At 42.4% G+C, this 15,593-nt stretch overlaps 1 protein-coding gene across 1 annotated transcript in view; it reads left to right on the forward strand.

The window, feature by feature from the left end:
- The first annotated feature begins 1,757 nt into the window (after window positions 1-1,757).
- The window catches only part of LANCL3 (LanC like family member 3), a 48,289-nt gene continuing 34,453 nt past the window's right edge, over window positions 1,758-15,593 (forward strand). The window contains 1 exon segment of the mRNA XM_054718991.1: window positions 1,758-1,916. Within this exon segment, the coding sequence (XP_054574966.1) occupies window positions 1,758-1,916 (159 nt within the window).

Here is a 15,593-nt window from a genome sequence, read left to right on the forward strand (position 1 = left end):
AAACACCAGACAACACGAGTTTGATCAAATCATCTTGGCCAAGACCAGAATACCATCACAGAGCCCATTTCTATGGGAAAGGGAGTACAGTTAGAACAGGGACAATCAAAGCATAAGACTAGAAGTAGACGAAGCCTCTGGGCTAAGGAGTCCCTGTCCACTGGACTACTAGGGGCTTCAACCCCTCAGACCTCAATCAGGTTGCCCAGGGCCAGAAAGGGACAGTAATTCACATTGACCTGCACTAGAGAAGCTTCCAGGGGGCCCAGGATAGACACACCAAGGGACCAGATTCACCAACATTAAAGATAAACCAAATGTTAGGACACAAAATGAGTACGTGAATTGAAAAAAATGGATATAATACCAAACACCTTCTCAGATAACAATGGCATGAAGTCAGAAATCAATTACAATGAAAAAACTCGAAAACACTCAAATACATGGAGGCTAAATAGCATGTTATTAAACAATGAATGGGTTATTAATGAGATCAAGCAAGGAATTGAAAATGTCCTGGAAACAAATGAAAATGAACACAAAAACCACACAACACCTATCGGACATGGTGAAAGCAGCCTGGAGAAGGAAGTTCATAGCACTACAGGCCTACCTCAAGAAACAAGAAAAAGTAATAAAACTATTTAATCCTACAACTAAATGAATTAGAAGAGAACAGCAAGAAAAGCCCAGAGAAGGTAGAAGGAAGGAAATAATAAAGATCAGAGCAAAAATAAATGACATAGAGAATTAAGAACAGTATAAAAGATCAATTAATCCAAGAGATGGTTCTTTGAAAACATAAACAATATTGATGAACCCTAGCCAGACTCATCAAGAAACAAGAGAGGACCCAAATAAATCAAACAAGAAATTAAAGAGGAAATATAACAACGGACTCCACAGAAATACAAAGGATTGTAAGCAAATACTGCAAACAACAATACTATGCCAACTGGACAACCTGGCCACAATGGACAAATTTCTAGAAACATACAATCTTCCAAACTCAATAAGAAAGAATGAGAAAACCTGAGGGGGGCCAATAACAACTGATGAAATTGAAGCAGTAATTTTAAAACCCCCCAGCAAACCAAAGTTCTAGACTGGATGGATTTACTAGAAAATTTTACCAAACATTCAAAGAACTAACACCTATCCTCAAACTATTCCAAAAAATTCAAGATGAAGGAACCCTTCCAAGCTCTTTTTATGAGGCCAGCATTACCCTAATTCCAAAACTATATAAAGACACTACAAAGAAACTAAGTTACAGGCCAATATCCCTGATGAGCACAGATGCTAAAATCCTCAAAAATATTACTAAATAGGATCCAGCAATATATTAAAAAGATTATACACAATGATCAAGTGGGATTTATTCCAGGGATGCAAGGCTGGTACAATATTTGCAAATCAATAAATGTGATTCATCACATAAACAAATATATATAAGCTTAATATGCAAATTGCCCCCTTGGGAGTTCAACCGGGAGATTGGGAGTTCAATCACTGCTTGCTATGACATGCCCTGACCACGGGGGGGGGGGGGGGTGCGGAACATGGCAGGCATTGACAATGCAGCGCTGGAAGTTGGCATCAGTGGAGGTGCTGCCAGCCCCAATGGGCCCTGATGAGAGTGGGACTGTGGTGGGATGGTGTAGCAGGTGAGAGGGCAGCACCAGGCCAAGGCAGGGTGCCAGGTGGGGCTGCAGGGCTGCAAGGCTGGGGGCATGAGCTGGGGCTTCTGGGGCAAGATGGGGGCTGGACACACCCTGAAGCCCTTTGCAGTCCCTTCTAAGCAGGCCATTCTCCCATGGTCCCTCCCCATCCAGCCAGCCCCAATTGTACCGCTGCAGCTAAAAGAAGCTGGCATTATCAACAGAATATGTCTGAAGACCAACTATTGGCACAACGTACCTCTGCGTCTAAAAGAAAGTGGCGTCGTCAACAGAATATGTCTGAAAAACTGTCATCAACAAGTACTACCAATACTGGTAGGAACTGCCTTCACAGCGAAAATGAAATAAATGAGGATGCAATTATCGAGCATACTTGTGGTGGAATGACTGTTACCTGTCAATTTTGCCTATCACTAAATTTCTCCAATGAAAAAACATCTGATATAAAATTTACTTGATGTTGCAGAAAAGGTAAAGTTTGTCCAAATGATATAAATTTTCCAGAATACCCGGCATATTTTAAAATATTAATGATAAACGAAGATTTTGACAGTAAAATTTTTATGGAAAATATTTGTTCCATAAATAGTGCTTTTGCTTCAATGGGTACAAATATCACATCACCATCAGGATATGGGCCATACTGTTTTAGAATACATGGTCAAATTTATCACTGTACTGAAATTTTACATCCTTCAGATGGTATTTCTCAGAAGTTTGCTCAACTCTACATTTTAAACACTGCCGAAGTGACGAGTAAAAGATTAGCAAAGTCAGAAAACCAAGGTTGCTCAGAAAGACTCATGATCAACATCAACAACCTCATGCATGAAATAAACAAATTAACAAAATCATACAAGATGCTCCATGAGATAGAAAAGGAAGCCCAATCTGAAGCAGAAGTGAAAGGTATTGCTCCAATGGAAGTAACAATGGCAATTAAATATAATCGTAATAGTGATCTGGGTAGATACAATTATCCCCGTGTAACCAAAGTTGCCATCATATTCAGAAATGAAGATGGAGAACCTCCTTTTGAAAGGAACCTGCTCATTCATTGTAAACCAGATCCCAATAATCCGAATGTCACTAAAATGAAACAAATCAGTATTCTGTTTCCTACATTAGATGCACTAATGCATCCTATTCTTTTTCCACATGGTGAATAAGGCCAGGGAACAGATATTGCATCAAGACTCAGAGACAACAGTGTAATCAACAATAGTACCAGACAAAATGTAAGGACATGAGTCACACAAATGCAATATTATGGATTTAATCTCTGTCTGGGACATGTTCAATCCTATTTTAAATGCAGGAAAATCAACTCAACTGTATACTGTTGATTCATATTCAAAAATGGAAGCCAATTGGATAAATTTCATTAAAGCAAACCAATCTAAGTTGAGAGTTGAAAAATATAGTGGTTTGATGGATTATTTCACATTTAGATCTGAAAATCACAATGTGCCAGTTGGTAAAATGATAATACTTCCATTGTCTTTTGAGGGTAGACCCAGAAATATGCAATAGCGATATCAGGATGTTATGGCAATTGTAATGAAGTATGGCAAGCCCGATTTATTCATAACCATGACGTGCAACCCAAAATGGGCAGATATTACAAATAATTTATACCGCTGGCAAAAAGTTGAAAACAGACCTGACTTGGTAGCCAGGGTTTTTAATATTAAGCTGAATGCTCTTTTAAATTATATATGTAAATTCAATTTATTTGGCAAAGTTACAGCTAAATTTCATGTCATTGAATTTCAGAAACACGGACTCCCTCATGCTCACATATTATTGACATTAGATAGTGAATCCAAATTATGAATGGAACATGACATTGACCATATAGTTAAGGCAGAAACTTCTAATGAATACCAGTGCCCTCTACTTTTTCAAATTGTAAAATCAAATATGGTACATGGAGCATGTGGAATACAAAATCCAATATTAAATATTAAAATATTTCTTCCAATTATTTTCCTTTCGATGTGCACAAATCTGTGCACAAGGCACTAGTTGAAAGATAAAGACCATATGGTCATACTAATAGATTCAGAAAAAACATTCGACAAAATCTAGCACTCTTTTCTGATAAAAACTTTCAGTAAGATGTAATTAGAGGGATCATAGCTCAACATAATAAAAGCCACATATGAAAAACCTATGCCCAGTATCATACTCACTGGGCAAAAACTAAATGTGTTATCCTTAAGAACAGGAACAAGACAAGGATGTTTGCTTTTAGCACTCTTATTCAACATTGTACTGGAAGTCTTTGCCACAGTGATTAGACAAGAAAAAGAAATAAAAGGCATCCAAATTGGAAAGGAGGAAGTAAAACTCTCAATATTTGAAGATGACATGATATTGTACATAGAAAATCCTAAATATTTCACCAGGAAACTACTGAACTTAATAAATTAATTCAGCAAGGTAGCAGGATAAAAAATCAACACCCAAAAATTGATGGCTTTTTATGCACTAATAATGAACTCTGTGAAAGAGAAACTAAAAAAGCAATCCCATTTACCACTGCAACAGTAAAAATATAAGATACCCAGGAATAAACTTAAACAAGGAGGTAAAGGACCTGTACTTGAAAAACTATAGAACATTGAAAAAAGAACTAGAGGAAGATACAAACAAAATAAAATAAAATAAAGGAAATGTACTCCATGTTCATGGGTTGGGGAAATTAACACAATTAAAATGTATATACTACCCAAAGTAATCTATAGATTCAATCCAATTCCCATTAAAATATTAACACATAATTCACAGAACCAGAACAAATAAACCAAAAATTTATATTGGAACAATAAAAGACCCCGAATAGTTGCAGCAATCTTGAGAAAGAAGTACAAAGTTGGAGGGATCACAATACCAGATATCAAACTATACTACAAAGCCATTATAATCCAAACAGCCTGGTACTGGCACAAGAACAGGCATATAGACCAATAGATCAAAGCAGAAACCTCATAAATTGACCCACATCATTATGGTCAATTAATGTTTGACAAAGTAGGCAAGAACATATAATGGTGTAAATACAGCTTCTTCAACAAAAGGAGTTGGGAAAACTAGGAAGACACATGCAAAAAGATGAAAATAGACCACCAGCTTATACCATATACAATAATAAACTAAAAATGGATAAAAGACTTAAATGTAAGACATGAAACCATAAAAATCTTAGAATAAAACATATGCAGTAAAATCTCAGACATCTAAGGTAGCAGAATTTTTACCGATACATCTCCTATGAAAAATGAAATAAAGAAAACAATAAATAAATGGGACTACATCAAAATAAAAAGCTTTTGCACAGGAAAAGAAACCACCATCACAATGCAAAAGGGAGCCCACCATATGGGAGAACATAGTTGCCAATGATACATCTGATAAGGGGTTAATATCCAAAATATATAAAGCACTCATACAACTCAATCAAAGGAAGACAACCCAATTACAAAAATGGTCAGAATACCTGAATAGACACTTCTCCAAGGAGGTCATACAAATGGCCAAGAGACATATGCAAAAATTTTCTAAGTCCCTAATCATCAGAAAAAAATGCAAATTAAAACCACAACGGGATATCACCTCATACCTGTCAGAATAGCTATCATGAAAAAATCAACAAACGTGCTGGTGAGGATGAGGGCAGGGGGAACACTAGTTCATTGCTGGTGGAAATGAAGATTGGTGCAGCCCCTGTGGAAAACAGTAAGGAATTTCCTCAAAAAATTAAAAATGGCAGTTCCATTTGGCCTGCTTCTGGGAATATATCATAAAAAAACACACACACCAATCAGAAAGAATATATGCACCCCTATCTTCATAGCAGTGCTATTTATAATAGCTAAGATCTGGAAATAGCCCAAGTTCCCATCAGTAGATGAATTGATAAAAAATGCTGTGGGACATTTACACAATGGAATACTATGCAGGTGTAAAAAAGAGTCTTACCCTTTGGGATGGCATGGGTGTACTTAGATAATATTATTCTAAGTGAAATAAGCCAATCTGAGAAAGACAAATATTCCATGACTTCACTTGTTTGTGGATCAAATTAATGATCAAAATGAATTGACCAATAAAATAAGACCAGAAGTATGAAGGTGTGGAACAGACAGACATACCTTGATGTGGGGGTTGGGGAACAAGAAGAGATAAACCAAAGAACTTATCCTATATAATAAAGAGGTAATATGCAAATTGACCCTCACACCCTCACAAGATGGCTGCCTACGACCAGGCTGGTAAGGGGATTGGTGAGGGACAACCAAACAACTGAATAAGAAGGCTGCGTGGGGCAACCAGGCCGGCAGGGGGGTTAGTGAGGGATGACCAAACGACTGAACAAGCAGGCTGCATGGAGCAACCAGGCTGGTAGGGGGGGTGCAGTTGGGGGCGACCAGGCCAGCAGGGGTGAAAGTTGGAGGCGACCAGGCTGGCAGAGGGAGGCAGTTAGGGGCAACTAGGCTGGCAGAGGGGGTCAGTTGGGGGTGATTAGGCTGGCAAGGGGAGCAGTGAGGGGCAACTAGGCCGGTGGGGGAGGGGCAGTTGGGGGCAACCAGGCCAGCAGGTGGGGCAGTAAGAGGTAACCAGGTCAGCGGTGGGGGGGAAGGCAGTTAGCAGCAACCAGTCTGGTGGGGGGTGCAGTTGGGGGTGAGCAGGCCAGCAGGGGGGAACAGTTGGGGGCGATTAGACTGGCAAGGGGACAGTGAGGGGTGACTAGGCAAGTGGGGGGAGCAGTTGGGGGCAACCAGGCCAGCAGGGGGGGTAATTAGGGGCAACCAGGCTGGCAGAGGAGGGCAGTTGGGGGCAACCAGGCCTGCAAGTGGGGCAGTAAGAGGCAACCAGGCCAGCGCGGGGGGGGGGGCAGTTAGCAGCAACCAGGCTGGTGGCAGGGTGCAGATGGGGGCGACCAAGCCAGCAGATGGGGCAGTAAGAGGCGATCAGGCCAGCAAGGGGGCAGTTGGGGGCGACATGGCCAGCAGTGGGTGGGGGGCAGTTAGGGGCAACTAGGAAGACAGGCAGGTGAGCAATTAGGAGCCAGCAGTCCAGGATTGTGAGGGATGTCCGACTGCTGGTTTAGGATTGGGCCTAAACCGGCAGTCGGACATCCCCCAAGGGGTCCCAGATTGGAGAGGGTGCAGGCTGGGCTGAGGGGAACCCCGCCCCCATGCACAAATTCCATGCACTGGGCCTCTTGTATACTTATATGCATAGCCCATGGACACAAGCAATAGTGTGGTGAGGAGCTGCGGGGGGATAGGGGCTGAGAGGATGATGTAAAGGGAGGTAAATGGGAGACATCTCTAATACTATAAATAATAAAAATATATATTAATTTTTTTTATTTAAAGAACCAAATCCATCTAAGATATTGACACTTGCACAGGCCTTAAGTGCTCCACATTCAGGGAAGGGGATTTGGGTTTGTTTTGAGAAAGGCTTATGATCAGGAAGCCCCTCTCTGCCATCCCCAGTCACTTTTTCCCCACTGGCATTGACATTTCCTCATTCCCAGGGCCTCAGATTGTTTCAAACGCACAGAGTCCATCTTCTTGGAGAAAGTGTGTGTACTCACATGTGATTCTATGTGCTGGGAGCAGGAAATGGAGGAGTGTCTGGCAAAGCAGACAAATGAGAGAACAAGAGCAGGCCCCTCCCCTCTAATTTCATTTCCTTTCTTCTTTATTGTTTTCTTGTTTGGGAGAGTATAGCACTCTCTTCCTCAATGTTTCCCTCCACACACATTTAATAAGCACTATTTTCACTCTTTTTATTTACTGGCCAGTAAATCCAAGGGTAGGTCTTGTCTGTTCCCAGAGATAAAGTTTTATCAAGCTTAACAAGCACCGTTTCTCTTTGTTTTTCACAGTGTTTCAGGGAGATAAGAGGAAACCACCCAGGCATGATGCATGACTGGGGAGGTTTTGAAATATAAACTCATTCTCTATTCTGAGTTGTGGATTAGGAATAGAAAGAACGGGAGACTGTACCATATATAATGTAAGTCGATTTTGTTTTCTGAGTTGAAAACAAGCAGGTGAAGAGAGAGAGAGAGAGAGAGAGAGAGAGAGAGAGAGAGAGAGAGAGATGAATAATGTTCAACTGAGAAATGAATAAGCCAGTTTTCAATTATTGGCACAGGAGTCAAATAGGGAGAATTTTAGTAATTCAAACGAGAACATACCCCAAAAATTCAGTGACCTTTTCCTATCACAAAAACTGCCTCTGTCACATAGATTCAAGACCAATATTGGCAGATAGGACCAAAGTTCAGTTGAAGATCCAGATATATTCCCAGGAAAATATGGGATAGAACCAGGTTAGACTCCTATTAAGTTTATGTCCTTCAGGGTTTAGCAGGTTTCTGTGAGTGAGCCAGGATAAAGAAGTTGATATGAGACTGGTGATGACAGATATTAAGTTGAGTAAGACTAAACCCAAGATCAATTGATACTGATAAAGGCCTAAAGAGTAAGACGTTTTTAATAGCAAATGAAAATTTTAGTAGTAATTTGAAAAGATGCAGAGTAGGAAATAATTTAGAAGAAATTTGTTTTTCAGCTAAGAAAAGACCTGAGATTGAACCCTGAAATGATACTGGGAATGCATGGGAAGGTAAGGTGTTTGGGAATTTTTGGCAGAAAGGAGGGGTAAATCCAAGAGACAAAATTGGTAGCTAATAAAAGGAAAATTTAGGTAAAGAAAACCACAAAAAATTGTTTCTGAGCAACCAGTTGGAAAACAAGCAGACATTAAAATACTAGTCAAGCTGAGTAGTGCTTCATTGTCTGCATGCTATACTCTGCATTACTGTTTCTCTCAATCACTAGGCTCATGAACTTTAATTGCTCTATTTTTCCTCTCCAGTGCTGATTAGTATGTTCCCTGTAAGGAAAAAAATTTGTCCTAAGCTTTCTAGAATTTCCCCCACAATACCTAGCACAGGGCCTTACAGGAATAGTAGCTCAGTAAATGTTAATTGGAAGAATTAATTAATGAACAGCTTTCACTTTATGTAATTACTTTTCCAAATTAAATACTAGATTTCAGGAAGCCCAAACCTAGATTATATTTTACCCTTCTAATGTTGGGTAAATCAGAGGAGAAAGTTATGAATTAAGAAGTAATTAGTATTTCATTTCAAAGGGAATTAGTGAGTCTAATGGCAGAAAGCAGGTAGGAAAATAAAATTTGATGTCTTAGGAGAGAGGTAAAAAATCCAATACAGAGGAACCAAGATGGTGGCATAGGTAAACACCTGAACTTGCTGTCTCGCACAACCACATCAAAACTACAACTAAAAGAAAAACAGATATCATCCAGAACCATGAGAAAGCTGGCTGAGTGGAAGTTCTACAACAAGAAGGAAAGAGAAAAGCACATCTAGACTGGTAGGAGGTGCAGAGGAGAGGAAGAGTGAGGGTATGGAGGCGCTGTGGAAACGGGCTGGCAACTGGGTATACTGTCTTTTTCAATCTGGAGGGAGATACAAACTCCCGACTGCTCTGAATTCCAGGTGAGACTCTGGGGACTTAGACTCATACAGGGAGAAACTGGACTGTCTGGCATCAGGCCAGAACACAAGGGTGGCTTTCTCTCAGAGGTGGTCGCAGCGTTCATTGTTTCTGCACAGGGCCGCAGGACAGAGACCCAGGGACCTATCTGGGACAGGGTCAACAGGCAACCATTGCTGTTTGCACTGCCCTGTGATTCTCTGAAACCATGCTCCACCCAATTTACAACGCCACCCAGGCTGTGTGCAGAGGTGTTTGCATATGAATGGCCTGGCCTTTTGCAACCTAACCTAACAAACCGCAGCTGGGTCAAAGAACCCCAGAGCTTCCAAAAGAAGGCCTAAGGCTCATCAGCAGCCTGCATTGCTTCACAGCTGTGCCTCATCTGGGCACCTCCAAACCCCAGACTAAGAGGAGGAATCTGCAGATATCTCTGTAGCTCCTGCTGGGTGGCCTCAGGCAGTGGTTGACTTTGCACCTCCTTGGAGATCCAAGAGCCAGTGCACCCAGTGGTCAAAGTGAGACCACATCAGATTACAATTCTTCAGATCCATAAGAGACACACTCAGGGGGCAGACTCAGTGAGCACCAAAGCCCCACTGAAGCAAGTCCTGCCCCATAAGGGTGTTTCCAGCACAGCAGTTCTCCCATTGTAGATAAAACTGGTCCTCACAGCCAATTGGTCTGGAGGTCAATTCCACCCAGTGAAACCAACAGCAATCAAGGCTTAACTACAACAAGACTCTGCACACAGCCCACGAAGGGGTGCACCAAGAGAGTCCACCTCAGGTAACTGCAGAGGCTGAGCCACTGTGCCCTATAGGACACCTAGCACACAAAGCCACTCTATCAACTCAGGGAAGCAGCCAAAATGCGGAGACAAGGAAACAGGTCACAAATGAATGAAATAGAGGAAAGCAAACTACAGGATACAGAGTTCAAAACCACAGTTATAAGGTTACTCAAGAATTTTCTAGAAAACCTCCAAGAAATTTAGTGAGACCCTCAAGGATATGAAAAAGGACCAATTAGAAATTAAGCATACACTGACTGAAATAAAAAATAATATACAGAGATCCAACAGCAGACTAGAGAATACCAAGAATCAAGTCAAAAATTTGAAATACGAAGAAGTAAAAAACACCCAACTGGAAGAGCAAAAAGAAAAAAAAGAATCCAAAAATATGAAGATAGTGTAAGGAGCCTCTGGGACAACTTCAAGTGTACCAACATCAGAATTATGGGGGTGCCAGAAGAAGAAAGAGAGCAAGATACAGAAAATCTATTTGAAGAAATAATGACATAAAACTTTCCTTACCTGGTGAAAGAAATAGGCTTACAAGTCCAGGAAGCGCACAGAACCCCAAACAAAAGTAATCCAAAGAGGACCACACCAAGAAACATCATAATTAAAATGCCAAGGGCAAAAGACAAAGAGAGAATATTAAAAGCAGAAAGAGGAGAGGAGATCCAAGATGGCGGCATAGGTAAACATCTGGGCTGCTGCCGTCCACAACAATTTCCAAAACTACAACTAAAAGACAGAATGTCTATCACCCAGAACCACTGGAAAGCTGGCTGAGCGGAAACTCTACAACTAGACCGAAAGAGAGGGGAGCAAGCAGGGCACAAACGCTGAAAAACTGAGGTACAGGGGAGAGCGCGCAACACGGGCTGGCAGGGGAACCCAGCTGGTGGCAGGTGTTGCTTTCTTCAATCCAAAGGGAGACAAGCTCCCAATCTCTCTGAAATCCAGTTTCTGGGGAGAGACTGGGCTGTCTTCCATTGGGTTGGAGAGTGAGGGTGGCTTGCTAGCAGAGCTGCATGGAGGTACAATTGTTGGCTGCACTGGGGCACAAGATGCGGGGATGCGATTGGAGGCAGCTCACTGCCAGTCATCGCTGCTTGTCACGCCCTAGCCTAGTGACGCCCTGAGACTCCACCCCACATGATCTACAAACACACCCAAGCTCCTAGCATCAGCTTTTTCATATGAATGGCCTTCTCTATTGCAGTTTAAGCTAGTAAACTTGCAACCCAGTGCAGACAGCTCCAAAGCCTCCAAGCTCCAAGCAGGGAGGAGAGGACGGCAGTTCTAGCTGTAGCTCTTGCAGGGTGGCCTCAGAAAGTAGCTGAACTGCACCCCATTGGAGATCCAGAAGCCAGCATACCTAGTGGTCAGTGTGAGAAACCAGATTTCAACTCCTTACATCCATAAGTGTCACATTCGGGAGGTGGATTCAGTGAGCACCAAAGCCTCACTGAAACAAGGCCTGTACCATAAGCGTGTCTCCAGTGCAACAGTGCTTCCATTATAGACACAGCGGGTCCTCACAGCCAATTGGCCTGGAGGTCAATTCCTCCCAGTGTACCAACAGCAATCAAGGCTTAACTACACCACGACTTTCCACACAGCCCACAAAGGGATGTACCAAGAGCGACCATCTAGGGTGATTGGGGAAGCTGAGCTACCTGCCCCTATAGGTCACTGACCACACAAAGCCACTCCATCAACACAGGGAGGCAGCTAAAATGCGGAGACACCAAATCATGTCACGAATAGGAGAGATGGAGGAAAGTAAACTACTGGATGACACAGTATTCAGAACCATATTTATAAGGTACTCAAGAATCTTCTCAAAACCACTGAGAAACTTGAAGAGACCTCCGAGGAACATAGTGAGACCTTCAAGGATCTTAATAAGAATGCCAAAAAAATGGAAAAGGACCAGTCAGAAATTAAGCATACACTGTCTGAAATAAAGAATATACAGAAACTCAACTGTAGATCACCGTGCCCCAAGAGTCAAACCAAAGATCTGGAATATGAGGAAGAAAAAAACACCCAACCAGAGAGGCAGAAAGAAAGAAGAATCCAAAAGTGTGAGGATAGCATAAGGAGCCTGTGGGATGGCTTTAAGCATACCAACATCCGAATTTTTGGGGTGCCAGAAGAAGAGAGAGAGCAAGATGCTGAAAACCTATTTGAAGAAATAATGACAGAAAATTTCTCCCACCTGAAAGAAATAGACTTACAAGTTCAGGAAACACACAGAACCCCAAACAAGAGAAATCCAAAGAAGACAACACCAAGACACATCATAATTAAAATGCCAAGGGCAAAAGACAAAGAGAGAATCTTGAAAGCAGCAAGAGAAAAACAGTTAGTTACCTACAAAGGAGTACCCATACGACTGTCAGCTGATTTCTCAACAGCAACTATGCAGGCCAGAAGGGAGTGGCTAGAAATATTCAAAGTAATGAACAGCAAGAACCTACAACCAAGATTACTCTACCCAGCAAAGCTATCATTCAGAATTGAAGGTCAGATGAAGTGCTTCACAGACAAGAAAAAGCTAAAGGAGTTCATCACCACCAAACCAGGATTACATGAAATGCTGAGGGTATTCTTTAAGAAGAGGAAGAAGAAGAGAAAGGTAAAGGTAAAAATTATGAACAACAAAAAGACATCAAATACCTACCTACCAACAAGTGAATCTAAAAATCAAGTGAATAAAAAATCTGAAGAACAGAAAGGACTGGTGAATATAATAGAATCAGGGACATAGAAAGGGAGAGGACAGACAATTCTCAGGGGGAAGGGGGTCTGAGAGGGGCAGGAAGAGTTTGGACAAAAATCTTACACCTATGGATGAAGACAGTGGCGGGGGGTAAGGGCATGGGGTGGAGTGGGGAATCAGGTGGAGGGGAGCTATGGGGGGAAAAAAGAGAAACACCTGCAATAATCTGAACAATAAAGATTTATTATTAAAAAATATAATAGCCGAAACCGGTTTGGCTCAGTGGATAGAGCGTTGGCCTGCAGACTGAAGGGGTCCCAGGTTCGATTCCAGTCAAGGGCATGTACCTTGGTTGCGGGCACATCCCCAGTGTGGGGTGTGCAGGAGGCAGCTGATCGATGTTTCTCTCTCATCGATGTTTCTAACTCTCTATCCCTCTCTCTTCCTCTCTGTAAAAAATCAATAAAATATATTTTAAAAAAATATAAAATAAATAAAAAATAAAATAAAAATAAAAGCAGCAAGAGAAAAACAGTTAATTACCTACAAAGGAGCACCCATACGACTGTCAGCTGATTCTCAACAGAAACTATGCAGACCAGAAGGGAGTGGCAAGAGATATTCAAAGTGATGAATAGCAAGAACCTACAACCAAGATTACTCTACCCAGTAAAGCTGTCATTTAGAATTAAAGGTCAGATAAAGAGCTTCACAGACAAGAAAAAGCTAAAGGAGTTAATCACTGCCAAACCAGTATTATATGAAATGCTGAAAGGTATTCTTTAAGAAGAGGAAGAAGAAAAGGTAAAGATAAAAATTATGAAGAACAAAGTGACAACAAATACATATGTATCAACAAGTGAATCTAAAAATCGAGTGAAAAAAATATGATCATCAAGAGAAACCAAGATGGCAGCATAAGATAAACACCTAATTGTTCCCTACCACAAAAATTTTGAAACTACAACTGGAAAACAGAACGCACACCATCCAGAACCATCGGAAAGTTGGAAGATTGGAAAACCTACAACTAGAGAAAAAAAGAGAGGGGGACGCTGAGACTCAGGAGCTGTGGAGGTGCGGAGATCTGTGAGCACGGAAAGGGCGGGTGGCTGAATACATGGCAGGCTTGCTCACAGCGCGGAGAGGGAGGGCAGCAGACACTGCGTGGCTAGCTTTCTCGTTTGGGAGAAAAACAAAACCTCCTGACTGCACTGAAATCCAGCTGCTGGTCTGTTTGGCAGCAGGCGAGCTCAAAAGCTGCCTTCTCTCAGAGGCGCGCAGCCATTGATTAGGGAATGGAGAAACCGGCCCTCTTAGGGCAGTGTGGATGGAAACCAACTTTGTCTGGGCCATTCTGAGACTCTGCCCCATCCATGCTGAGCACAGCCCTCCCAGTGACTGGATTTCTCATTCGGGAGAAAAACAAAACCTCAGGTCTGCACTGAAATCCAGCCCCAGCTGGGGAGAAACTGGTCTGTTAGGCAGCGGGAGAGGCTCGAAAGCTGCCTTCTCTCAGAGGCGCACAGCCATTAATTCGGGCACGGAGAAACCGCCCCTCTTAGGGCGGAGCAGACGGGAAACCAAAGCTTGGCTGCGCCACCCTGAGACTCCGCCCCATCCAAGCCGAGCACAGAAGCTCTCCCAGCAGAGACACTGCTGATCCTCACAGCCAACTGGCTTGGAGATCAATTCCCGCCAGTGATACCAAAAATCCCAACCACTCATAACTCCAGTTTCTGGGGACACGCGGGGGACCCAGATGCCTACGGGACTCTCGGCCATCGGTCAGAGAGTGAGAGTGACTTTTCTGTTGGTGTGGACGACACCAGATTTCAACCACTCTCATAAGGGATACATTCAAGAGGCAGACTCAGTGAGCACCAAAGCCCTACTGTGTCTCCAGCACAGCAATTCTTCCGTTATAGACACAGCAGGCCCTCACAACCAATAGGACCGGAGGTCAATTCCTCCCAGTGTACCAACAGCAATCAGGGCTTTTAACTACACCAAGACTTTCCACACAGCCCACAAAGGGGAGTACCAAGAGCGACCACCTAGGGTGATTGGGGAAGCTGAGCTACCAGCCCCTATAGGTCACCGACCACATAAAGCCACTCCATCAACACAGGGAGGCAGCCAAAATGTGGAGACATAGAAGTATGTCACAAGTAGGAGAGATAGATGAAAGCAAAGAAGTGGACGATACAGTGTTGAGAACCATATTTATAAGGTTAACTCAAGAATCTTCTAAAAACCGCTGAGAAACTTGAAGAGACTTTCAAGGACCTAAATGAGAATACCAAAAAAATGGAAAAGGACCAGTCAGAAATTATGCATACACTGTCTGAAATAAAGAATATACAGAGTAGACCACCGCACCCAAAGAGTCAAACCAAAGATCTGGAATATGAGGAAGAAAAAAACACCCAACCAGGGAGGCAGAAAGAAAGAAGAATCCAAAAGTGTGAGGATAGCATAAGGAGACTCCGGGATGGCTTTAAGCGTACCAATATCCGAATTTTTGGGGTGCCAGAAGAGAGAGAGCAAGATACTGAAAACCTATTTGAAGAAATAATGACAGAAAACTTCCCCCACCTGGTGAAAGAAATAGACTTACAAGTTCAGGAAGCACACAGAACCCCAAACAAGAGGAATCCAAAGAGGACCACACCAAGACACATCATAATTAAAATGCCAAGGGCAAAAGACAAAGAGAGACTCTTACAAGCAGCAAGAGAAAAACAGTTAGTTACCTACAAGGGAGCACCCATACGACTGTCAGCTGATTTCTCAACAGAAACTATGTAGGCCAGATGGGAATGGCAAGAAATATTCAA

Source organism: Eptesicus fuscus, chromosome 1 (assembly GCF_027574615.1).
Source record: "Eptesicus fuscus isolate TK198812 chromosome 1, DD_ASM_mEF_20220401, whole genome shotgun sequence".
Lineage (NCBI taxonomy): Eukaryota > Metazoa > Chordata > Mammalia > Chiroptera > Vespertilionidae > Eptesicus > Eptesicus fuscus.